General features: G+C 41.0%; 1 protein-coding gene across 19 annotated transcripts; it reads right to left on the bottom strand.

Moving 5' to 3' along the window:
* Positions 1-6040: 6040 nt before the first annotated feature.
* Positions 6041-23081, bottom strand: LOC135524386 (tropomyosin alpha-1 chain-like). 19 transcript variants are annotated; one of them, XM_064951873.1, is made up of 10 exons: positions 22855-23080; positions 22230-22355; positions 21953-22078; positions 17938-18071; positions 17239-17356; positions 16891-16961; positions 16008-16083; positions 15551-15613; positions 15317-15386; positions 6041-7591 (listed from the first exon to the last, which is right to left on the bottom strand). In XM_064951873.1, the coding sequence occupies exons 1-10, from the start codon at positions 22966-22968 to the stop codon at positions 7509-7511; spliced, it is 981 nt and encodes a 326-aa protein (XP_064807945.1). In that variant the 5' UTR covers positions 22969-23080; the 3' UTR covers positions 6041-7508. The 19 variants fall into 19 exon arrangements, with proteins under 19 accessions (XP_064807945.1, XP_064807938.1, XP_064807934.1 ...); XM_064951874.1 differs by lacking the exons at positions 6041-7591; positions 16008-16083 and adding exons at positions 13906-14520; positions 16612-16687 and having other exon boundaries at positions 22855-23081; XM_064951875.1 differs by lacking the exon at positions 6041-7591 and adding an exon at positions 13906-14520.
* Positions 23082-25386: the final 2305 nt, after the last annotated feature.

A 25386-nucleotide genomic window follows, 5' to 3' on the forward strand; every position in this document is an offset into this window, starting at 1 on the left:
ACCAACTAATTGCAGCATTACCGCAAAAATGGAATGGGCAAGTGGAAGGGGGAGAAAGCAAGGAACTTGTCTGTCGGTCCTGCATTAAATATCAAAATTGGTTATAGAAAATTGTGATAAATAAAAAAGTACCAGTTTCATTAAAGGACCAAAACATGTACAGCTGTGCAGTTGGGGAAGAAACCTTCGATTGTACGATTCCATGGTACATGTACTGATACACAAAACGACTCTGGATTCAACATTTTCAACAAATTATTTAACAGAATTCTTGCAACCGATATGTTATATACTGTATATGGGGCATACAACCATCCCAGCTCTACAGATTTTGCTGCAAAGAGATGGACTCATTAGATCATTTGTTTTGGTACTGTCCATATGTAGCTTTTGCAGGTTCAGGAATGGCTGAAGAATTGCAAAATTTACCGGGAGCTAACTCTTCAAATGGCACTGCTGGGTGATTTTAAAAAGTCATAGTCAATCGATCAATAATGCAATAATTAATACTCTTTGCAAACATGTTTCTTTCATTTACAATCTCTGGAATTTATGAGAATAGAAAGGTTCAGAACATTAGTGAAACAATACAGCACGGTTGAAAAATATATGGCAAATACAAATCAAAACTGGAGGGGTTGAGGGGTGCTGAAGGGTGGGACTAAAATCAAACAAAAGATAACTAGCGTACATTTTACAGACATAATATATTTTATGTAGTATGTCTAAACTGTAAGTAGAAGCCTAAGTGATGTTGTCCATTAGTTAACTCCAATTAGGGGAGGGGTGGTAGGGCTGGGGAAAATAATAAAGTAAAATATATTTATTTCAAATAATATACAGTGCATTCGGAAAGTATTCAGACCCCTTGACCTTTTCCACATTTTGTTACGTTACAGCTTTATTATAAAATTGATTAAATACATTTACATTTAAGTCATTTAGCAGACGCTCTTATCCAGAGCGACTTACAAATTGGTGAATTCACCTTCTGACATCAGTGGAACAGCCACTTTACAATAGTGCATCTAAATCATTTAAGGGGGGGGGTGAGAAGGATTGCTTTATCCTATCCTAGGTATTCCTTGAAGAGGTGGGGTTTCAGGTGTCTCCGGAAGGTGGTGATTGACTCCGCTGTCCTGGCGTCGTGAGGGAGTTTGTTCCACCATTGGGGGGCCAGAGCAGCGAACAGTTTTGACTGGGCTGAGCGGGAACTGTACTTCCTCAGTGGTAGGGAGGCGAGCAGGCCAGAGGTGGATGAACGCAGTGCCCTTGTTTGGGTGTAGGGCCTGATCAGAGCCTGGAGGTACTGCGGTGCCGTTCCCCTCACAGCTCCGTAGGCAAGCACCATGGTCTTGTAGCGGATGCGAGCTTCAACTGGAAGCCAGTGGAGAGAGCGGAGGAGCGGGGTGACATGAGAGAACTTTGGAAATACTCCCCCTCTCATCAATCTACATACAATACCGCATAATGACAAAGCCAAAACAGGTTTTTAAGAAATGTTTGCACATTTATAAAAAAAAAACGAAATCAGAAATATGTATTATTTACTCACATAAGTATTTAGATCTTTTGCTATGAGACTTGAAATTGAGTTCAGGTGCATCCTATTTCCATTGGACTCCATCTGTGGTAAATTCAATTGATTGGACCTGATTTGGAATAGTACACACCTGTCTATATAAGGTCCCACAGTTGACAATGCATGTCAGAGCAAAAACCAAGCCATGAGGTCGAAGGAATTATCGGTAGACCCCCGAGACAGGATTGCATTGAGGCACAGATCTGGGGAAGAGTACCAAAACATGTTGCAGCATTGAAGGTCCACAAGAACACAGTGGCCTCCATCATTCTTAAATGGAAGAGGTTTGGAACCACCAAGACTCTTCCTAGTGCTGGCCTCCCATCCAAACTGAGCAGTCGGGGAGAAGGGCCTTGGTCACGGTGGTCCTCAGTAAAAGGCACGTTACAGCCCACTTGGAGTTTGCCAAAAGGCACCTAAAGGACACTCAGACCACAATAAACAAGATTCTCTGATCCTATGAAACCAAGATTGAGCTTGGTTGGAGAAAACCTGGCACCATCCCTACAGTGAAGCATGGTGATGGCAGCATCATGCTGTGGGGATGTTTTTCAGTGGCAGGGACTGGGAGACTAGTCAGGATTGAGGGAAAGATGAACAGAGCAAAGTACAGAGATCATTGATGAAAACCTGCTCCAGAGTGCTCAATATCTCAGACTGGGGCGAAGGTTCACCTTCCAACCTGACAGAGGTTGAGAGGATCTGCAAAGAAGAATGGAAGAAATTCCCCAAATACAGATGTACCAAGCTTGTAATTTCATACCCAAGAAGACTTGAGGCTGTAATCTCTGCCAAAGGTGCTTCAACAAAGTACTGAGTAAAGGGTCTGAATACTTATGTAAATGTCATATTTCAGTTTTTTTATTTGGAATAAATTAGCAAAAATGTCTAAAAACCTGTTCTGCTTTGTCATAATGGGTATTGTGTGTAGATTGATGAGGAAAATAAGCAATTTAACAATTTGAATAAGGCTGTGACGTAACAAAATGTGGAAAGTCAACAGGTCCAAATTCTTTCCAAATGGTGGGTTGGAAATTATGCAGAAAATTACATTGATAAAAGCCACAATCTATGAAATATGAAAGCTGATCTACCCCCTAAAAATAAAAATAAAATAAAAATAATAAGAGCACATGATCACCGCACGGCAATCTTTACATTCGGAACAAAATCGATTAAATGGCAAGTCGGCCTATGGTAACCGCGATATGGTAACAATGTAACACTTTTCTCTTGGCTATTAGCTGACTGAAGTTTGTTTCCCCGTAGAAAACCAATACAATCGAATGGAGTTTGCAACATTTCCTGAGACACCTGCTTTCATCAGACCACATTAATTGGGAGCAAATTGGGAGCAGAGATATACTATGCAGTTATTTTTCTTCTTTGGGATTTAATGGCGCTTGGCATCCAATATGTTGCATTACCTCCCCCTAACTGATCTATAATATCAATCCCTTACACTTTGTGATACAAAATGGGAAAAAGGGGGAAATAAAAAAAGTTAAGGTACCCCATTCCACTACTTTGACCCTATCTACTTCTTGCACCATGCCAATGGCCTGGGAGGACAGGACACCACCACTGAACACACACTGTAACTCTTCAGAAATCAAACCTCATATACCCAAAATACTTCTCTGCAGCAGTCACCACAACATATATTTTCTTTGATGAAGTTGAATTTCTGCTGAACATTGATATGAACGCTAAGAAGCCAACCTTACTGAAGCATATTTTAGTTGTTGGCCTATCCCTCTGTGCTGGCACAGATCTACTACTCAAAGGGATCCTCTCAGGATCCCTCAACCTTGATCCTTCCTCTTCTTCTTTCTTCACGGCCTCAGATTACGAAACATTCTGCACAATTATGTCTCTGGTCACCTCAATCTGCCTCTCTCGCACTGGACACTTCCGATCCCCAGCAACATAGGCACCCCTACAGTTGACACACACTAGTTTATCCACCAAAACCACACAATCTTCTTTTTTTAATATATATTTTTTAAACCTTTATTTAACTATGCAATTCAGTTAAGAAATTCTTATTTACAATGACGGCCTATCAAAAGGCCTCCTGCGGGGATAGGGGATTAAACATAAACTAAAAACATAGGACAAAACACATATCATGGCAAGAGAGATCACAACAATACATGCCCTTCTGCAGACTTACCACATCTAAGATTCTCCGCCCTCTACACACTGCTGCAACATGACCATAAACGTTACACCTGAAACATCGGAGTGGATTCGGCTCCCAAGCTCTAACAGGACAATTTATATATCCTAACATGACTTTGTGAGGTAAATACAGACTCAAAACTCAAAAGGACTGATAGTGACTCCTGTTTCACCAAGCTCATCACTGGGTATGCGTCACACCAAATGACAGGCTTCACAAACACCAGGAATCTTCATCTTCAATTACTCCACCTCTACACAAATGTATCTGCCAAAAGGCAGGGATCCACTTTCTCCAAAAATGTCAATTCCTACTGGACCAGATTCTTCTTTATCATCGATTCCAAGCTCGGGCTCTGAGCTCTTTACCACAAATTCCACCTCACTGAACTCCCTCATTCACTTCCTCTTCACCTCCAGAACTCGGTATGGCTTACGGCTCACATCAATCTTCACTCCTTGTGAAAATCTTCCCATTTTCCACATAAAAATGTCTTTCTTCCCTTGAGGGATGCCATCTCTTCAGTTCCTTCCTTTGTCTGTTGCATGCCCCCCAGACTTGAATGCAATCTTGTGGCTAACCACACATTTGCAATGCATAAACCACTTTATAAAGGCACATTAAATATTGCTGTATAATTATACAGTTTATACCCGTTTTATACCGATTGTCTGTATACATAGCCTATAAGAATATTTGTAAACAAACCATAAATGTCTCTTTATTTATTGGAAAGCTGTGAGTGCTGTTGTATGACACAATATCAGTACTTGTTGCATTTTGTACTTGTCTAAGTCCTATCCTCAACTGATTTCAGCCAGTGTATGGCTGTAGATTGACTGCAATGTTTGAATGGAATGTTGGCATATTGGCAGTTAATTTGAAAACCTTCTTGCTGGCAACAAACAAACATACAGTGCAGATACATTTTTCAAATGTATTACTTTATACAATATCTTATCACAGCACTGGCATACAACCGTTGACCAACTTCCTGACCAAAATGACTGATCTTTATCGCATCACAAGAAGGTTCAGGTCTAATTGTACTATTTTAATGACTAATTCTGACAAAAACATGACAGCCTGCCACAACCATACTGCAATGGCACACCTCACAACTGTTCACAACGAATTACCATAAACTACAAGAAATTATCAGCATGACAACTACTGTTAGTTCTATCTGAAAAGGAAAGCAAAATGTAGTGTCCATAAAAAAGGGACTAGAACAACTGATGACCCACTGATCTCAGTCAGAGCTTGTCCCCCCCCCCCCCCCAGTTGTCTTGAGCGCACTGAAGTCGGATGTCGGAGATTCCGAGTTCCCAGTCTTGAACGCTGCATTTCAACACCTGGATAGGTATTTTTCATATCAGCTAACTACCACATTTGCAATCTGTCAGTCGCTGACACAGTTGACGTGGTATGCAACCATTGGTTGATGCATGCTACGTCTGAGCAGGGGAATACGACCCTTACATTTAGTTGATTACCCAGTCCCCTAGGGTGACAAAGTACTTTCTCAGAGGTCAAAAGCCAGCACATGGTTCCTGTCAGCACCTAGAGAACATTAGCATTCTGTTCTGAATTAGCTTGTTTACACATTCAGTCCATGGCGTCAGGGATGTAGTCAAAACACAGATAAGCTTTTAAAATTTGACTTCCAAATGAATCTTCACCTTGCAGTCTCACCTGGGATACAACTAGTTCAGTTATAATCCACTGACCAGTGCCACAGCATGTGGTCTGGAATTAACACATTACAAATGCATGACATTTCAATTAAAATGAGCAAGAAAACGCCAAGCTTTATTACCACAAATATGATCAATTACATGTGTAAATAGACTAACATTACTATTTTTGCTGCATTGCCCCACAGTCCAGTGTTCAGAGCTACAGTGATCCATAAGCATGCACTCGTGACAAGCTCTTTCTTTCTTAGGAAGTCAAACTAAGGCCTAGACCAGAATGAGCACAGAGTAAATGTAATAAGGCCGGCAGATGAACAGATTACCATTTGTTCTGGAAACACTCATTGAGCTGAGGGTTAAACCAGGTTGATAATGCAGCAGTGTTTAAGGGGACCACTTTATTACCCTCATCTTCTCAATTCTACATGAAAGCTGAAAATATGAACTTCTGGTTAATATTAGTTAAAATTAGTTAAAAGCCCTTCTTTTTTTTAAAATACATTCTACAATATGATCAATGGAAACTTACTAGAATGTTAAGATACTGTACAATACAGTATATAAAATACACAAATCTCAAACTGTGGTTTTATTTATTTTCATTTCAGATATGATATACATTTAAAACATCTACATTTAATAAAACAATAATTTTATGCGAGGCACAATCACATATGATGGAGTCATTTCTAGACAAAAAAACAAAAACAAAACAAGAACAGGGATCAGGAATGCATTTTGCAAGGTAATGGTGCCATGCATTTTGAGAAGAGTTTCAGGCTCAAAAGAAAAATAAATATACTTTGGGAGTGTAAGTAGATCCCTTTCTAGCCAGGGCTTAATATTGGCACCAAACAATCAAAATAATGTTAGTATATAAACTCAATGTATCAAATGCCGATAAAAAGGGTTGTTCCACGAAATGAGTGCCTTTTGCCTACCTTCAATATTTGAAGTAGAAATAGTGCACCAATATTGCATTTTAAAAGCCTGTTGTATTCAATAATTTCCACCACAAAATAGACTACATGGAGAATTCAGATGAACACAAAAAGACTTGCCCTAAGTGCCTAAATCCAGCATTTTGACAAGTCCCACTGTGAACCCTCTGACTGAGGAAGACTAACCCACCTAACCCCAGACTGTCTTCAAGTTTTCACCATCATTAGTTTTAAAGGAAAAACAAATAAAACTGTCCCTCATTTTAAGATCAACCCTGTTACCTGAACTCTTTAATATGGTGAAACTAGTCCTTAAAAAAATATTTAAAATATCCAAAGAAACATTGGAACATCTAATAGTCAAATCAGTGTATAAGCAGGTGAGCTTGTTCTACTCTTTTGGCCATTTCCTGGTGTTTTGTTGTGGAAAACAGAGTGGGTTAAGCAGAACACGTCAACCCTGTTAACTATACAGGCTACAAATGTTAACTATTTGTGAAGTTTGCATTCGATTGCCGCTCCCTGTTGAACACAACCTTCCATTCCCTGTCACATGGGAATTTATGGAATATTTGATGAAAATTGTCCACCGTTACGGTCAACCTTGTTACTTTATATGGCACTTAGTCATTTAAATTGTGTTTTTTTTACCTTAAGATGAGAACTTGTTTTTCATTAAGTTGAACATATGTTCTTTATGACAGAATGTTAAAATTGGGTGAAACTAAGTTTGTCCCACCAAGTTACACATCTCAAAAGGCACCGAATTAGTGGAATGACCCAAAAACAACCTTTGTAGCAAATGATGCGTCATTTCACCTGATAACTCGTCAAAAGCGAACTAATGTCAATGATTAAAATGCTGACATTATAAATCAGCTGGCAAAAACAAAAAAAGTGTTTCTCATTTTAGGCTTCATTAAGGGAAATGTTGTACCTTTCCCTTAGTTCTGCTCCCTCGTTGAGCTCCACTGAAAGCAGGACGGTGCAAAAGGAAAAGCATCTGGTTATGTGTTCCTCACCATGGGCATGGAATGGAATGAGGGCTCATGGCAAGCAAGGTGCAAATACAAGAAGCCCAAACCAGTGGGTAAACCAGGTTTTCACATGTTATTTAGTTCCATTAGAGTCTGGTCCAGCATCTGGTGCATATCAAGGTTCTCCTCTTTAGCATGTGCCAGTTTCTCTGTTAGACACCAAATAAAACAAAATATTAAAATCCAAGCTACCATCACACAACATGCAAAAGAAGTATATCGTACGGTTAGGTCTACATAATTAGCTAACAAAAGCAAGACACTTTCAGTTTTAGAGAAAAACTAAAATGCTGTGACTATGCTATGGCAGTAAACATGCAGGAAATAAATATTTTTTACAGCATAGCCTTCCCCATGCTCTAAACATGGACAATTAACAATACTGTGTATACTACCTGGTTGTATACAGTATACAGTAAATATACAGATGAGAGATAATCCCAGATTTATACAGTACCAGTCAAAAGCTAACACACCTACTCAATGGAGGGATTTTCTTTTTACCATTTTCTACATTGTAGAATAATGAAGACATTAAAACTATTAAATAACACATGGAATCACGTAGTAACCAAAAAAAAGTGTAAAAAAATCTAAATGTGTTATATTTGAGATTCTTCAAAGTAGCCATCCTTTGCCTTGACAGCTTTGCACACTCGGCCAACCAGTTTCATGAGATTGTCACATGGAATCCATTTAAATTATTATGCGTGCCTTGTTAAAAAGTTCATTTGTGGAACTTCTTTCCTTACTGCATTTGAGCCAATCAGTTGTGTTGTGACAAGGTAGGGGTGGTATACAGAAGATGGTCTTTTAACAAATAGGGCTAAATCCATATGGCAAGAACCACTCAAATAATCAAAAAGAAACAGTCCATCATTACTTTAAGACCTGAAGGTCAGTCAATTGTGAAAATTTAGAACTGTTAAAAGATATTACAGTGCAGTTGCAAAAACCAACAAGTGTTATGATGAAATTGGCTCTCATGAGGACTGCCACAGGAAAGGAAGTTACCTCTGCTGCAGAGGATTAGTTCATTAGAGTTACCTGCCTCAGATTGCAGCCCAAATAAATGCTTCAGAATTCATCTCAACATCAACTGTTCAGAGGAGACTGTGAAATCAGGCCTTCATGGTCAAATTACTGCAAAGAAACCACTACTAAAAGGACACCAATAAGGAGAAGAGACTTGCTTGGGCCAAGAAACACGAGCAATGGACATTAGACTGGTGGAAATCGGTCCTCCAAATTGGAGATTTTTGGTTCCAACCACCGTGTCTTTGTAAGACGCAGAGTAGGTGAACGGAGGATCTCCGCATTGGTGGTTCCCTCCGTGAAGCATGGAGGAGGAAGTGTTATGGTGTGGGGGTGCTTTGCTGGTGACACTGATTTATTTAGAATTCAAGGCACACAACCATCATGGCTACCACAGCATTCTGCAGCGATATGCCATCCCTTCTGGTTTGCACTTAGTGGAACTATGATTTGTTTTTCAACAGGACAATGACCCAACAGAACTCCAGGCTGTGTAAGTGCTATTAGACCAAGGAGGAGAGTGATGGAGTGCTGCATCAGATGACCTGGCGTCCACAGTCCCCCGACCTCAACCCAATTGAGATGGTTTGGGATGAGTTGGACCACAGAGTGAAGGAAACACAGCCATCAAGTGCTCAGCATATGTGGGAACTCCTTCAAGACTGTTGGAAAAGCATTCCTCATGAAGCTGGTTTAGAGAATGCAAAGAGTGTGCAAAGCTGTCAAGGTAAAGGGTGGCTACTTTGAAGAATAAAATATATGTTTGGTTACTACATGATTACATACATGTTATTTCATAGGTGAGTCTTCACTATTTTTCGTAGAAAATACAAAAAATAAAAAACCCTTGAATGAGTAGGTGTCCAAACTTTTGACTGGTACTGTATGCTGCTGGCTTGTTACTCCAGCAGTAACACTTAACTCCAGAATTATTAGCATCACATACACACAATTGCAATACTGTACATAAATAAGCTCATTACTTAAATAGATGAAACATTCACGCTATGTTTAGTCCTCATTCAAGGCCACTCTTAGTTCGTTAGAGAGAAGGCGGTTTTTCTCAAGTTGCTGGTAGAGATGATCTTGGCAGTCGGAAAGCAGGTAGGAAAGAGAAAGAAGAAAGGAAATCAGTGCAGTACCAGACTAGAGAGCTCAAGAGAAAGCTTCATGTGGGATCACTTCGCACCCGATTATACATTACCTTGTTTGAAAATTATATAGTATAGAAGGTCTACTCTCCACAGAACAGTGGAGCAGTAACAGCAGAAGTGATGGGTAGAATGCCTCTGAACATCTCTCTTGGGTGGATAATTGAGCAAACAAGTAATAAATTGCCAGACACTTGTCTAGTGGGCTCTACGCACTGCCTAAATATACCTTCCAGAACCAGAAGGCATGTACGGATCCTGCTTAAAGTCTTACAGGTGCATCTAAGGCAGTATAAAAGTTTAAATTCCAGCCTTGTATGGAGGACCACTACCTGATGTCAGATTCCCAGGATTTTCCACATGAAAATATTTTAATTTTCAACTATAAAAGAATATTGCAAATTACAGACGTCATGTCATCAACATTGCAATGGTCAATCATACTTGCCATCCTTTTGTCAACTCACTTATTTCAAACACTCTTAGACACTGTCCTTCTCTTTACTCTACCTGTTCAATAGCAACCCAACATGTGCCACCTGTCGATCAAACCATTACATTAACTATATTGTACTAAGCCAAATTACACTCACCTAAGCAGCTCCATTTGTTTTAACAACATGTGTAATGTCATGATGCGCCTAAAAACCTAGACCTTCAATAAGTCTGTAAGAACCATTATTCCCTTAAGGCTAGACCCAATAAATGAGGGAAAGTTGAATAAGAGCTACATGTGTGCAGTAGGCCTACTTACAAGAAATGTTCAGTCCAATGCACTAAATGCATCTTGCCCCTGTATGCATGTATGTACAGTAGGGAGAACAAGTATTTGATAACCTGCAAAAATCGGCAGTGTTTCCTACTTACAAAGCATGTAGAGGTCTGTAATGTTTATCATAGGTACACATCAACTGTGACGGAATCTAAAACAAAAATCCAGAAAAATCACACTATGATTTATAAGAAATTCATTTGCATTTTATTGCATGACATAAGTATTTGATCACCTACCAACCAGTAAGAATTCCGGCTCTCACAGACCTGTTAGTCTTTCTTTAAGAAGCCCTCCTGTTCTCCACTCATTACCTGTATTAACTGCAACTGTTTGAACTCGTTACCTGTATAAAAGACACCTGTCAACACACTGAAAACAGACTCCAACCTCTCCACAATGGCCAAGACCAGAGAGCTGTGTAAGGACATCAGGGATAAAATTGTAAACCTGCACAAGGCTGGGATGGGCTACAGGACAATAGGCAAACAGCTTGGTGAGAAGGCAACAACTGTTGGCGCAATTATTAGAAAATGGAAAAAGTTCAAGATGACGGTCAATCACCCTCGGTCTGGGGCTCCATGCAAGATCTCACCTCATGGGGCATCAATGATCATGAGGAAGGTGAGGGATCAGCCCAGAACTACACAGCAGGACATGGTCAACGACCTGAAGAGAGCTGGGACCACAGTCGCAAAGAAAACCATTAGTAACACGCTACGCCATCATGGATTAAAATCCTGCAGCGCATGCAAGGTCCCCCTGCTCAAGCCAGCGCATGTCCAGGCCCGTCTGAAGTTTGCCAATGACCATCTGGATGATCCAGAGGAGGAATGGGAGAAGGTCATGTGGTCTGATGAGACAAATCGAGCTTTTTGGTGTAAACTCCACTTGCCGTGTTTGGAGGAAGAAGAAGGATGAGTACAACCCCATCCCAACCGTGAAGCATGGAGATGGAAACATTCTTTGGGGATGCTTTTCTGCAGAGGGGACAGGACGACTGCACCGTATTGAGGGGAGGATGGATGGGGCCATGTATAGCGAGACCTTGGTCAACAATCTCCTTCCGTCAGTAAGAGCATTGAAGATGGGCCGTGGCTGGGTCTTCCAGCATGACAAAGACCTGAAACACACAGCCAGGGCAACTAAGGAGTGGCTCCGTAAGAAGCATCTCAAGGTCCTGGAGTGGCCTAGTCAGTCTCCAGACCTGAAGCCAATGGAAAATAGAACATCTTTGGAGGGAGCTGAAAGTCCGTATTGCCCAGCGACAGCCCCGAAACCTGAAGGATCTGAAGAAGGTCTGTATGGCGGAGTGGGCCAAGATCCCTGCTGCAGTGTGTGCAAACCTGGTCAAGAACTACAGGAAACGCATGATCTCTTTAATTGCAAACAAAGGTTTCTGTACCAAATATTAAGTTCTGCTTTTCTGATGTATCAAATACTTATGTCATGCAATACAATGCATATTAATTACTTAAATCATACAATGCGATTTTCTGGATTTTTGTTTTAGATTCCATCTCTCACAGTTGAAGTGTACCTATGATAAAAAAAATTTGACCTCTACATGCTTTGTAAGTAGGAAAACCTGCAAAATCGGCAGTGTATCAAATACTTGTTCTCCCCACTGCATGTATGAATATAAAAATGATGTCGCTCTGGCTGCTGGTGATTCTCTGATCCACCTCTACGCAGACGACACCATTCTGTATACATCTTGCCCTTCTTTGGACACTGTGCTAACAACCCTCCAAATGAGCTTCAACTCCATACAACTCTCCTTCCGTGGCCTCCAACTGCTTTTAAATGCTAGTAAAACTAAGTGCATGCTCTTCAACAGATCGCTACCCGCACCCTCCCATCTGACTAGCATCACTACTCTGGACAGTTCTGACCTAGAATGTAGATGACTACAAATACATAGGTGTCCGGTTAGACTAAACTCTCCTTAAGCATCTCCAATCCAAAATTAAAATCAGCTTCCTACTTTGCAACAATGCATCCTTCACGCATGCCGCCAAACATACCCTTGCTAAACTGACTATCCTACCGATACTTGACTATGGTGATCTCATTTACAAAATAGCCCCCCCCCAACACCTCTACTCAGCAAACTGGATGTAGTCTATCACAGCGCCATCTGTTTTAGCACCAAAGCCCCATATACTACCCACCACTGTCACCTGTATGCTCTGTGGCTGGCACTCACTACACATCCGTTGCCAAACTCACTGGCTCCAGGTCATCTATAAAAATTCGTTGCTAGGTAAAGCCCCGCCATCTCAGCTCACTGGTCACCATAGCAACACCCACCCGTAGCACACGCTCCAGCAGGTATATTGCACTGGTCATCCCCAAAGTCAACACTTCCTTTAGTCACCTTTCCTTCCAGTTCTCTGCTGCCAATGACTGGAATAAATTGCAAAAATCTCTGAAGCTGGAGTCATATCTCCCTCTCTAACTTTAAGCATCAGCTGTCAGAGCAGCTTACCAATCACTGTACACAGCCAATCTGTAAAAGCACACCTCAGCCCCATATTACTACTTACCCTCTTGCACCCCAGTATCTCTACTTGAATATCATCATCTGCACAATAATCACTCCAGTATTAAATGCTAAACTGTAATTATTTTTCCTCTATGGCCTATTTATTGCCTACCTCCCTACATTTGCACACACTGTACATAGAAAAATCTATTGTGTTATTGACTAACGTTTGTTTATGTGCAACTCTGTTTTTGTCACACTGCTTTACTTTATCTTGCCCAGGTCACAGTTGTAAATGAGAACTTGTTCTCAACTGGCCTACCTGGTTAAATAAAATAAATTATGATTTTCTGAGATATAAAAACAAGGAAATCTTGAATAACATCAAGGCATCCTAGTTTTATTAGAGCGCTTGAGATAACAGAAACTTCCTTCTATGTAAGCTTTTATTTTACTACAACACAAAGATTCTGTTGGAAGAGTGACACATTTAGCAACACACCAGCGCTACTGGAGCCACAGCAGTCTAGAGCCACAATGCCCCACTGAGGAATACAGAAAACGTATGGCAACTACTCAACCACCTCAAAACACAAAAGGTTAGACCAAACTTCTCTGATCACATGAAGACCTTTCCGTGGAGTCATGAGAAGAGTCACTTGAATAAACCACTCTGTCATACAGATTTGGATTGACAAAGTCTGCATTTGCTCAGATGCCAAAGGGACACCGGACAAAAACCCACCTTCCAAAAGCAACCAGATTGTGCAGTTCACCCTCAACTGTGGTTATCACAGAACAAAAAGGAACTTCAAGGCGGCCTTTCTTCCACACAGAAGTAAACCTTGTTAGTAGTAGATACAAGTGAGCTACACTTGAAAAGGTGCAGAAAAGAAACAAAGCACATTGTGTTTCTCAATGTAAGACCCAGTAAAAGGCTCACATTGAAATACAAAGAGTTGTAATGCATTTCAATAGACACCTCGCATGCATTAAGGGTTGACAAAATATACTGAATATTTTGAAATTAAGACTTTAATTTTGTTGGTTGAACAATGTACATTTCAAATACACAAAAAGAATTAAGAGGATGTAAAAAGTAATACAATATGGTCAAAATGAAAGTCCAAATTAGTAAACAAAGAACCTCCATGCTGTATTCTGTTCATACAAAACAAGTCTCTAGGCTCACGCATTGTGCTGCTAAAATGGTTACTGACTATCATGGCGAGAATGTCCTCACAACCACACGCAAGTTAGTGTGAGAGGAAACCACTGACTGAGCTTAAACACTTACCACATAATTGGCCCGTACTTACAGACAATATACACTCACCCTTAAGCCCATCCCTTGACTACGACCTTAAGACTACCTTGTGTATAAAAATGAAATAGCTGCTTTCTAACAGTAACCACTTTATTTTGTATGAACACAAAACAGCAGACAGATGAACATCAGAGACAGAACAGAAGGGTGTGATGGCTGGACAATGGGGAGGTGAGGTGCAAGGAGGCGACAGAGGCACAAGCAGGCAGCACAGTTGAAGAATTACATGGAAGTCATGTCATTGAGGGCGTGGTCCAGCTCCTCGCTGATGGCCTTGTGCTTCAGTTTCTGGGCATGCAACTCATCTATTGGGACATGGACCAAGTGCACCAAAAGGGAGGAGGTGGGGGCAGAAATGGAGGGGTGTGTGGGAAGGGGGGGTTGAAGGGTGTCCAAGTCATCAGCAAGACCCCAGAGGGAGGGGGAGAGAGATGGACAGAGTGGAAAAGGAAAATATGTTATACTAGAAGAGGATAGAACAGAAATCTGAATGAGGCCATGATAAATTCTTCAGCATCATCAAGAAATAGTGAATATATTACTGGAGCTGGCCCTTGAAAATCTCATGTCAGAGATTCCATTACCATATGGCTGCTTCCTCAGCCCTACTAATTACTATGACAGCCTCATGAGACATTCTTTAAATCAACAGATGGATGATAAACAGGAATCAGCAGCTGTAGGGCAGCATTTCCCTTACCGTGACTAATAACCCGTTCTCATTGAGCAGATGCAATGCAACTTCATTGTTGCAGATACAGGCAAAAGCAACCCAATCTATGAACAATCTTAAATATAGAGTGACAAGGAAGACCTGTCAAATGTCCAACTACCAATGTAATTGCCACTCAGCTGTAACCCAAAAGTAGATTGACTCAATAAGGGGTACGTGATACTCAAAAGACACCGATAATAACAGAAATGAGAGGTAGCAAAGATTAGATTGCAAAAAAAGGGAAGAGGATTTCCTCCTCTAGAAGAGATTTGAAAAGTAGACACTCACCGAATGGCCATGAATGAGACCAACTGACACTATATAATGTAGGCCTACTCCAAACAGATCAAAGTACAGTTTTGAAATGAACTGCAAAAACGTAATACCTTCCAAGTCATCAATGGTCTTCTCAAGCTTGGTTACTGATCTCTCAGCGAACTCAGCACGAGTCTCAGCCTGTAATAGACAGACAGGATCTTAAGAATCAGTAAGTCTTTAAAGTTCACACTGTGAGTGATACTGTGATAGTTAAGGCCTACAACACCTACAGCACTGAAATAGCCTGGCCTCTGGCCAAAGTCTGTACATATGGGGGGGGGGGGGGGGGTTGTGAAACTTGCCTCCTTCAGCTTGTCGGTGAGGACCTTCATCTCCTCCTCATACTTGTCCTCCTTATGTGAGTACTGTGGACCAAAAGGGTCATGCATTTACCCACAGATAACTGCTACACCCCCACCAGTCTACAGTACAGAGACAGATACAAAGTCTAAAAACACTCACTTTACATGTTATATAAAACAAAGATTTTACATCTAATGACAATTTATCATAATACAGTTCTACCATGATACAATAGGTTTATATTCAATTGACAGAAAAAAATACTGGAAGGTCCATTTGCCTTACATCTGCAGAAAGTACAAAGTTAGACTAATCTTAGACCAAGGCAATTTGTATGCCAGAACAAAGTGTTGCTGTAAATGGTTCTTTAGGTTCCTTCCATCCATTCATTCTCCAGCATGGCTCTGGAGAAGCTGGTATGGACAGCATGCCTGAACACAGCAGCAGACTACCTACCTTCTCAGACTGGGCCTCCAGTGACTTCAGGTTGTTGGTCACAGTTTTCAACTCTTCTTCAAGCTCAGAGCATTTGCTGGTGTTAGAAGGGAGAAGGTGCAGAGGGTCCAGAGAAAAGTGTGCAGAAATGGAGGGGGATATTGAGACACCAATGAGAAATGGAAGCAGGAAGGAAAGAGGGAGAGCAGGAAAGAGGAGAATAAATAAAACAAAATGAATACGAACTAGCGGAACTACAGGAAGGAGACCAAAGTACCTCAACACAGCAGGAACGTGACAATATTAACAGAGGTGGAGAGTAGACTACAAAGAAACTTTCATAAATGCCTTTTAGCATGCAGATTTGGTCAGATTAAGACTACTGGCTAGTACTGCATGTGAAAGATGTTATTCTTGCACAGTCCCTGCCAGGTTAGAGGTGTAAAAGGTTCTAGTTTTAGGATATCCCGAGCGTAAGACCAAACAAAGGAAAATATAGCAAAGCAGAGCAGAGCAAGGTGCAAAGAGGTAAGAGGCGTCATTCAGCAGAGTGAATGAACGTGACAAGAGGTAGCACAAGTCTATAAAGATAGGTCTAACAGAATATATTGTTAGTCTGCAGTACCTTTGCTTCGGAAGCTGTAAGTGATTTTAAGCTTTGTTCCAAAACTCTTAGCTCGTCCTCCGATCTTCGAATCCGTCTGTTAGTGGATGTGACGAACGACACGGCCATTCAAAACATGGAACACATGCAAATTAATAGTACATGCAACAACGAGCGTGAGCAACATGTTGAAAATAAACACTAAACTTTGAGCCAGGCGTGGTGTTAAAGTAGAATGTTAAATAACTCCAGCCATGCATGTTAATTAAGTGCAGCGTTACTGTTAGCATTAGATCTTACCCTTCTGAAAGTTCAGCGCGCTCCTCTGTACGCTCCAGATCACTCTCAATGATGACCAGCTTACGGGCAACCTTTAGGCACAGAACACCAAGGAGTTACTCTATACACAAAAAGTCTGTGTATATATACAAACACACACATAATACATCTGTGTACTGTACATATACCCTATATGAATTGGGGTATGTCAGGGTAGAGATGACTAAATCACCATGTTTGCTTTACAAAGTGGACTCAATCATGTGTGTGTGCCATTATGTTATTGTAGGTTAAAGGAAGGGTGTGGGGAGGCTGGGCTGCAGAGACAGCTGGACAGCAGCCAACAACTGCAGCAGCTGAGAGACTCGCCTCCTCGTATTTACGGTCAGCCTCCTCGGCGATGTGCTTGGCCTCCTTCAGCTGGATCTCCTGCAGCTCCATCTTCTCCTCATCCTTGGAGGCTCTGTTCTCAATGACCTTCATGCCTCTGAGCAGGGAAGGGAGAGACAGGCAGTAGACATTAGAAAGAGTCCCATCCCTAGGCTCATAGCAGCACTGCGCAGTAACTCAATGACTCAGATCAATAGTTTGAGTCTAAGACTAAACTTGGGTGGGCAGTGTATGCCCAGTGCACATCCAGACTGGCTGGCTGCTTGTGAATCTTTAATATGCCCTTTCAATGTCAAGGCCTGGCCTGACAGCTTTCTTATGGGACTGATGGGGAAAATACTGCACTGCTGTAGCACTGGGGATGACAGGGCAGGCCTAGCCCACACAGGGTCTGACCTACAGTCTCAATAGAGTTCAGGCACTGGGCTGTGCAGCACAGAGGGGCTGTTTATACACCAAACAAAGGAATGGAAACAAGGCCTCGCGTCACGGCCCATTTATTCAGGACCTCAGTCTCGACAAACAGCTTGTGTTTGTTGAAATTGGTCAGTGGCACCGCCAGTCATGACTTAGGCTAAAGCTGCCCTTAGTCTAAAGGCCCTAACAACTCCAAATACAGTAAGGAGCAAGGGAAACAGTCTACTCTAGTCTAACTCCCTGTCCTCAATAAGTGCACACCTCTCAGACTCATCAGCCGCCTTCTCAGCCTCCTCCAGCTTGGTCAGGGCAGTTGTCAGACGCTCCTGAGCACGATCCAACTCCTCCTCAACCAGCTGGATACGTCTGTTAAGGGAAGCGACGTCGGCCTCAGCCTAGGAGAGAAGAACTTGTCTAAATACATTTTGCCCCAAGATGCAGGTTAAGACAGACAAACACACAGTACTCTCAAGGACACACAAACAAATATCAACATCAATAACACTGGTGACTTTTCCACTAGTGTCTTGTGCGTTTTATAAGTGAGCGGTCTGTGTAATTACTATTTAAGTGGTGCTTTCTGCATCCGTCAACCTAACGGCAGTGGCATCTGTTGGGGAGAGAAGAGGGCCTTCCCAGGAGGATTCCCCTGTGCTGTGCTGCACTCCACACACTGTGTGTAATGAGAACAATGCTCCTGGCTGGCACAGGCTGAATACCTAGCCTCATTATGAGACCCCAGAGGGGACATTAACCAGGAGCCTGCTGCAGTCATTGTGTGCCACAGAAGTTTACACTGCCAAAGGCCACACACACACCACTGAAGGAGTGGACCAAAACTGAAGATTCGATTAAGTTCAGCTTTCATGTCACAAAATGGCTACTCTATCTTTTTTATTTGACTGGTGACCTGTTGTGGTGTGACTTACTATCAAGTTTTCCCCCTTAATGTGCTAATTATCTTACCTTCAGTACTATTAAGTTATGTAACCATCGCACTATATATATTTTTTTTTCAAGACATTTCATACAGAGGAAGTGAAATTCAGCTACAATGCTACAGGTATGCTTTTATATGTGGTAATAAAACGGAACATTTGATAGCAGAAACAATGGCTAGGGACAGCCGCTCCTCTATTCTTTTTTTGTTTCTATACGCACTAGAAGGCTACTTATTTTAAATCTTAAAAACACTTTTTGTATGGAAACCAAAAGACAACCATATCTGACCTTGGTTTATGAGTATGTGCAGTGGCATTACCCAGTCTTTACACCTGATTAACCACTCAGAAGCCTGATCAACCACTCAGAAGCCTGCTCACATACCAAGACTTGTAAGAGTGGTGTGCAGGATCAAAGTCCATTTCATGTTGCGAATGGAGATATAGAAACTAGCCAGTGAAATTAAGATAAATATCAGTTCATCTAGTGGCTTTTCAAACCCCACCCCAAACCACAAGTGTTTCCTTTAAATAAACTACCAATAACCTAGACATATAACTGTCCATGTTGATGCGGGCAATTAACCCTCCAAATGGAAAATGCATTATAGGCTGCATTTCCTGTTTCTATAGGCCAGAGTCTGGCCCCCTGTTCTTTAGAACATGTCACAACTATTTGTCCTTATAACAGAAACCTTGTTTCAAACATAACTGACAGTATTAAGTCTGTTATTGGTGTTCCTCAGCTCTGTTGCAGCATTTATTTTGAAGTTCCTTCCTGCTTAAGTGAAAGAGTTTCAAAAAGAGTTGAGTAAACTTTGTGCTGCAATTGTGTCAAAGAGAATAATTTACTCAAATGTAATCTTTAGGTAACAATATATACTAAAGTGTGTGCAATAAGTAGCCTAGCATAGGAAGTGAACATATTGGGGGTGATGCAGTACCATGAAACAATGTAGGCCTAACAATGCTGCAAGAACAGCTTGTGGCAACAGTTACATCATGTCCATCAATTAAGATACAAATATTCACGGGGTACAAAATAAGCATGATTACAAAGTATAATTTAAATCCATCAAAAGGCCTTGAAGTCCTCTACCGCCACAGTTGAACACTATTTATACTTTAGGAAATCATCCAATTGGTCTCAAACGCGTAATCTGTCAAGAGTTGGCATATTGTCAGCAATGAGCATGACACATTTAGTTTGTTAGCTACCAAACACCACAACGGGATGTCGGAGAAATTCCGCTATGTCAGTGTGCTGCGTGCATCACCATGCATTTGTACAGCCTGTGCAAATCCATCGGACATTCAACATTGCAAAATTAATATCATTGTTGCACTTGATACATATTTTGAAGCAATTTTACAGCTTTGCAGTTATTTTATGACATGCTTACTGATTCTCTGGCTTTCCTCTCCAAACCCAATTCTCTCTGTAGTCTTTCAGTTCTTTCTTCGGCACCGTCAGCCTGCTGTTGCAAGGTTTTTATTTTCCGTTTAACCGCTTCCAAAGATGTTATACCTGCCATTATGTCAAATTGCTAAGAAAACTACGTTAAGACTTTCCTTGGAATGGACATTGAGCACAACGACGCCCTGGAATGTACGAGGATGGCTGCCCGCGATACTCGAGTCGTTTTGTGAGGACGCACACAGCAATAACTGAACATTACACCGGAAGTAACCATATATTCATAGCCAAATCCAAGGCTACAACAAACGAAAATATATTGACACGTATACAAACAAATATTGATGTCGTTGTTTTCGTAATATAATAATGGTTAAACAACATTTGGTCACAATAGAAAGTGTATATATGGTAGACATACAGTAATGATAAGGGCACGCCTTGTTATTATAAGCGTTCCTCAGGTAGGCTACCGTGCACTGGCATATAGCACCATCTGCTGCTATTATCTATAAAGTACACATGGGACTGAAAAGATTTTCAGACTGTAGTTCCTAAATAGCCCCAGGAGGAGGCCCTCTATATGCATTGGTAGAATCTTACTCAAGGAGTTCAACAAGTGGTTTCTTTCCTGATCTATTTTCTTTCATTTGCAGTGATATGAAAACATAAGATAGATGAAGCACAATGTCGAATGTCTTCCATTAATTGACTTTCACCAGTTTTTCAACTATATTATATTGGGGCGAAAGGTAGCCTAGTGGTTAGAGCGTTGGACTAGATTGAATCTGTCGTTCTGCCCCTGAACAAGGCAGTTCATAGGGCGTAATTGAAAATAAGATTTCCATCAACGCAGATAACGGAAAGGAGATGCGCATAGGAAGTTCCTTCAGTCGACTGAGATGTAGGCTACCCTATGGACACTTTCAATAAATTAAAATCAGTTGTCAACGTTTCATTTGATAACCTCTTCATTTGTTGATTATTGCTGTTTTTGGTTGTTGTTAATCTCTACCTAGATTATCATGCCATACAACTCCAGCCAATGCATTTTATCATTTTCTTCTGCTCCTGGATGCAGCTCATTGTGTCACGCATGAATCTACATGAACACATTCGACATAGTTTCCCATTTTATGTAGTATTTCCCTAATTAAAAATGTCGATACATGAAGCCAAATTACACTCTCGGTAGCCTATGGGTTTATCTCAACTGACCTAAAAACATTAATTATAGGAACAAAAAATGACATGTTCAGAGGAAAATCGAATTTACTGTAGTCTGTTGCAAGAACAGCCCAAATAAGTCATTTCAGTCTCACTTGACCATTGACCATATAAAGCTGTGAGCTATATTTATCCCTGCGCTGCTCTGTGTTCGCTCTCTGCTTGGAAACGGCACATTTAACTAATTCAGTTTCCACTCATAAATGTCCCCTCTTAAGGAGCTGTAGAGGAGAACTTGATTTACTGTCTTACATTGATGTAGCATATAGCATGGGGGTATCATATGTAGGCCATCTCAAATGTGGAGACATTCAAACACAAGAAAACTGAAACACTTTTGTTTTTAAGGTTGATATGACTTAGGTGACTTGTGATAGTTGACAGGCAAACAAACATCAACAAAATATATAAAATGACAGTTCAACAATATCTGGCACTATATCATGATCGTTTATGTGATTAAAATATTATGCATATAGCATAATAGGTTACTTTCCAGTTGGCCCATAGACATAGGGCTGGACATTACCTACATTTGGTAATCTGAGAATGGACTTTAAACAAAATAATGAGACAGAATAAAGGCCTCTCACGTTGCACTGTCATTTTACAAGTTTTACAATTTGATCTGTGAGACAGAAAAGACGTGGGAAGCAGTGTGCAGGAATGTGATTTTGTGCCCTTTACTTACATCAGTAGCTTTCTTCTCAGCCAGCTCAAGTTTCTCCTGTGCATCCTTAAGAGACTCAGAGTACTTGTCCAACTCATCCTCTGTTCCCTTTAGCTTCTTCTGCAGAGCTACCACGTCATCCTCGAGCTGAGGTGTGTTTTAGTGCGGATAGTTTCACAGGGGTAATCAGCGTGAAACAGAGGGCGTGAGCGCACACAAGGTACAAGAGCGCAGACGGACAGCGAAAGGGAGAGAGAATAGAGAAGTTAGGGAAAATCATGCGAGCCACACAAAATACCTTGGTGGCCACCTCCTCGGCGCTCAGCAATTTTTCCTCGGCGGCTTGGAATTCATCAAGCACTTTATCTCTCTCATCTTCGGTGATCCGCAATTTCTTTTCCAACTCACTTATTTCATCCTCTAACTACACATGTACAAAGGACAACATTTTATTTAGTTGAATAGAGCATCTGAAAGAAGTGATAATCATATTGCAATTATTCTGAAAGTATAGGCTACATGTTTCTCAATAGCAATATACACCATTACAGTAATGTTTCTATTATTCCCATTTATAATTTCCCTACAGTTATTTTTTATTCACGATTTTGTTGTAGAATGTATAAGGCTACAGTAATACAACTCCATCCACCCATCAATAAGTGAAATAGACAATTGATTCCAATAATTCATACCCACGTCACGAATTAGCCTACCAGTTGTGAAAAGTTATTGGTGTATATATATATACATACTCCTCAGATCCTCGGATCATTCAAAATACTCCTTATTTTGAATGATCCGTAAAAGTGATACATCCACATTGTAGAGGTGGTCCATATTAAGAGACAGTGGCGCACAGAGCCACGGGTATTCGGGTGCTTTTTCTAGGATCATTTCGATTTTCCAAATAAAATGCCGACCTGTTTGCTCTTGTCCTCTGCTGCCTTCTTGTCTCCCTCGGCTCCCTCAGCTCTGTCCAAAGCATTCTCCTTGTCGAGCTTAAGCATCTGCATCTTCTTCTTGATGGCATCCATGGCTGCTTATTTTGCTGCTTGGCTCCACCAAATGTTCCAAAAGAGAGCCGAGGAAGGAGACTGAGCGTATGTGCCTTACTGAACCTTGATGGGAGTGCAAGCTCTTTCTGACTGTGCCCTGTCAAATAAGTACTTTTTGACAGGGGGGGGGTGGAGACTGAATTCCTTTGGACATCCAATACTTTTTTGGAGACGGCATCTCCCCTTGCCATATATTTTTTTAATGGATCTGCTCCGGTGATTCGCTGCTCTCAGGCATTTGACCATTGATATGCCTATATAAGGATTTGATGGGGAGGAAAGCACAGCCCCTTCAAAACTTAGGTTCAGTTTTCTAAAGTGCTGCTGTTTGGGCAGGACACAATCCCGAGAAGATGGAGAGGAACTGTGAGAAAAATGTGCATTTACCCTTATGGAGTTGACACATTATTATACAGTTGTTTCGGTGTATTTTAGAAACTGCTTGGAAACAGCATGTTAGCTGTGGACCATACAGTCCAGTATGTAAAATGTATTGAGATTGTCCATTCTGAGCTGATTTCAAATCGTGTTTAATGTTGTTGTTTTTTTGTCATTTTGTCCCAGGATACTGAACCATATACAACCGTGCCAGTGCCCAGTGTTACTCATGGAGCTGTCTGCAGGGCTTACATCAGCTTCTTTCCATCAGCATTTGTGTTGAAATTGTCCTACTGTGAGGTGTTGTATTAGCTCAGGTCAAGTGTACAGTCAGTGAAGAGGTACTGCTGGTGAAAAACTCAGGTCAACCAGCCCCTCGAGGCATTGTTCACAATCTGAGAGAGAAGAGCCAGATAATGTATTAAGTAGCCTCCCTGCTAACTCTTTAAGCCAGACAGACTCCATGGGATACCCAAGTGAGATTGTATTTCAACAGCCCACCTGCTCCCTTTGACAGTCTACAGTAGCTGTGTAGTTCTCATGTTAGAGAACTGTCACTGCTGTTTAGACTGTTCAAGATGGATATATGAATAGTAATCATAAAAAACTATCTACAGGGAAAGGCTTACTGTGGGCTCCCGAGTGGCACAGGAGTCTAATGCACTGCATCTCAGTGCTAGTGGTGTTATTACAGACCCTGGTTTGATTCCAGGTTGTATCACAGCCGGCTGTGATTGGGAGTTCCATAGAGCGGCACACAATCACCCCAGCGTCGTTAGGGTTTGGCTGGGGTAGGCCGTCATTGTAAATAAGAGTTTGTTCTTAACTGACTTGCCAAGTTAAATGAAAACTTTAAATGGCCCAACAGTACATGACAGGTTTTTTTTAGCAACTGTTTAAGTTGGGAAATTAGAGAAACATGAATAATTCAATTAATTGATCTGTTTGACAATCCCTCATATTATCCACAGCATTGAAGGCTAACCATAACTGAACAGATACAAATTTGCCACAATTGACCAAAAGTAGAGCCATTTGTGAAGCACCCGAACAGTCAAAGTTGATATTGGGAGAACAAAATCGAAGTCCATTAAGTAGGTCTAATCACAAATTGTGATTAGTGTGCAAATGTACTGTATTTCTTATCATAATGTACAAAGCCAGACAGAAAACTTAAAGAAGCATAGGCCTTTCTTGAGTCTCTCTTTTTCCTCACCAAGAATCTTCTGAGGATATTTTTAAGATCGTCTTCTCCTTCCATCACCTGCCTAGGTTTGTAAAGTTCAACTACGTCGCTACGCCAATTGTTCAGGCCAAACCCTATGAGATTAACCTCTAGATTAATCCAAGCTTTTTATCATATTCTGTTCACTTTGGATTTTGGCTGGAAATTGTTATCACAGCAAATTAAATAGGTTGATATATTCATATATGGTTTTATTGGAGAAGTTAGAGATAGTAATACTGGGCTTAAGTCCCACAATAACAGAGTGTAGGATAGTGGATGGTGCCTACCATTTGTGGAGCAAATCTTGACAAACTTGTATTTCCAGACTCATTGTTCTAAGAGTAATCATGAGTAAGCACAGTCTCCAGACAGACTGACAGTGTAGTTAGTCAGTGTGGTCAATGTGCCATGGGCTTTGAGTGACAGGTAGTATTCAGATGTTCTGATGATCCTGCAGGGCTAAGCCAGACCATGCTGTACCAGAGAGCTCCTTGTATAATAATAATTGGCAGAGAACATAATAGCTCCACATTTGTCTCTAACTGCTTTTTTTTCACACTGACTCAGAATAGTGATCTTTAAGACATATGGTTCAGAAGTCAGGGTTCAGTTGAACGTTCGTCCTTTAAACTTTTCATCACACTGTGAATATGCCATGATGGTTTGTTTTCATTAATATAACTCCCGCTCAGAGATACAGTATACACTACAGCTGCAATATATGCAACATTGATCTCAATTCTTACCCGGCATTGCAAGACTGTCAGAACAAAGTTATGTCTATTTGTACT

This window comes from Oncorhynchus masou, chromosome 31 (genome assembly GCF_036934945.1).
Source record: "Oncorhynchus masou masou isolate Uvic2021 chromosome 31, UVic_Omas_1.1, whole genome shotgun sequence".
Lineage (NCBI taxonomy): Eukaryota > Metazoa > Chordata > Actinopteri > Salmoniformes > Salmonidae > Oncorhynchus > Oncorhynchus masou.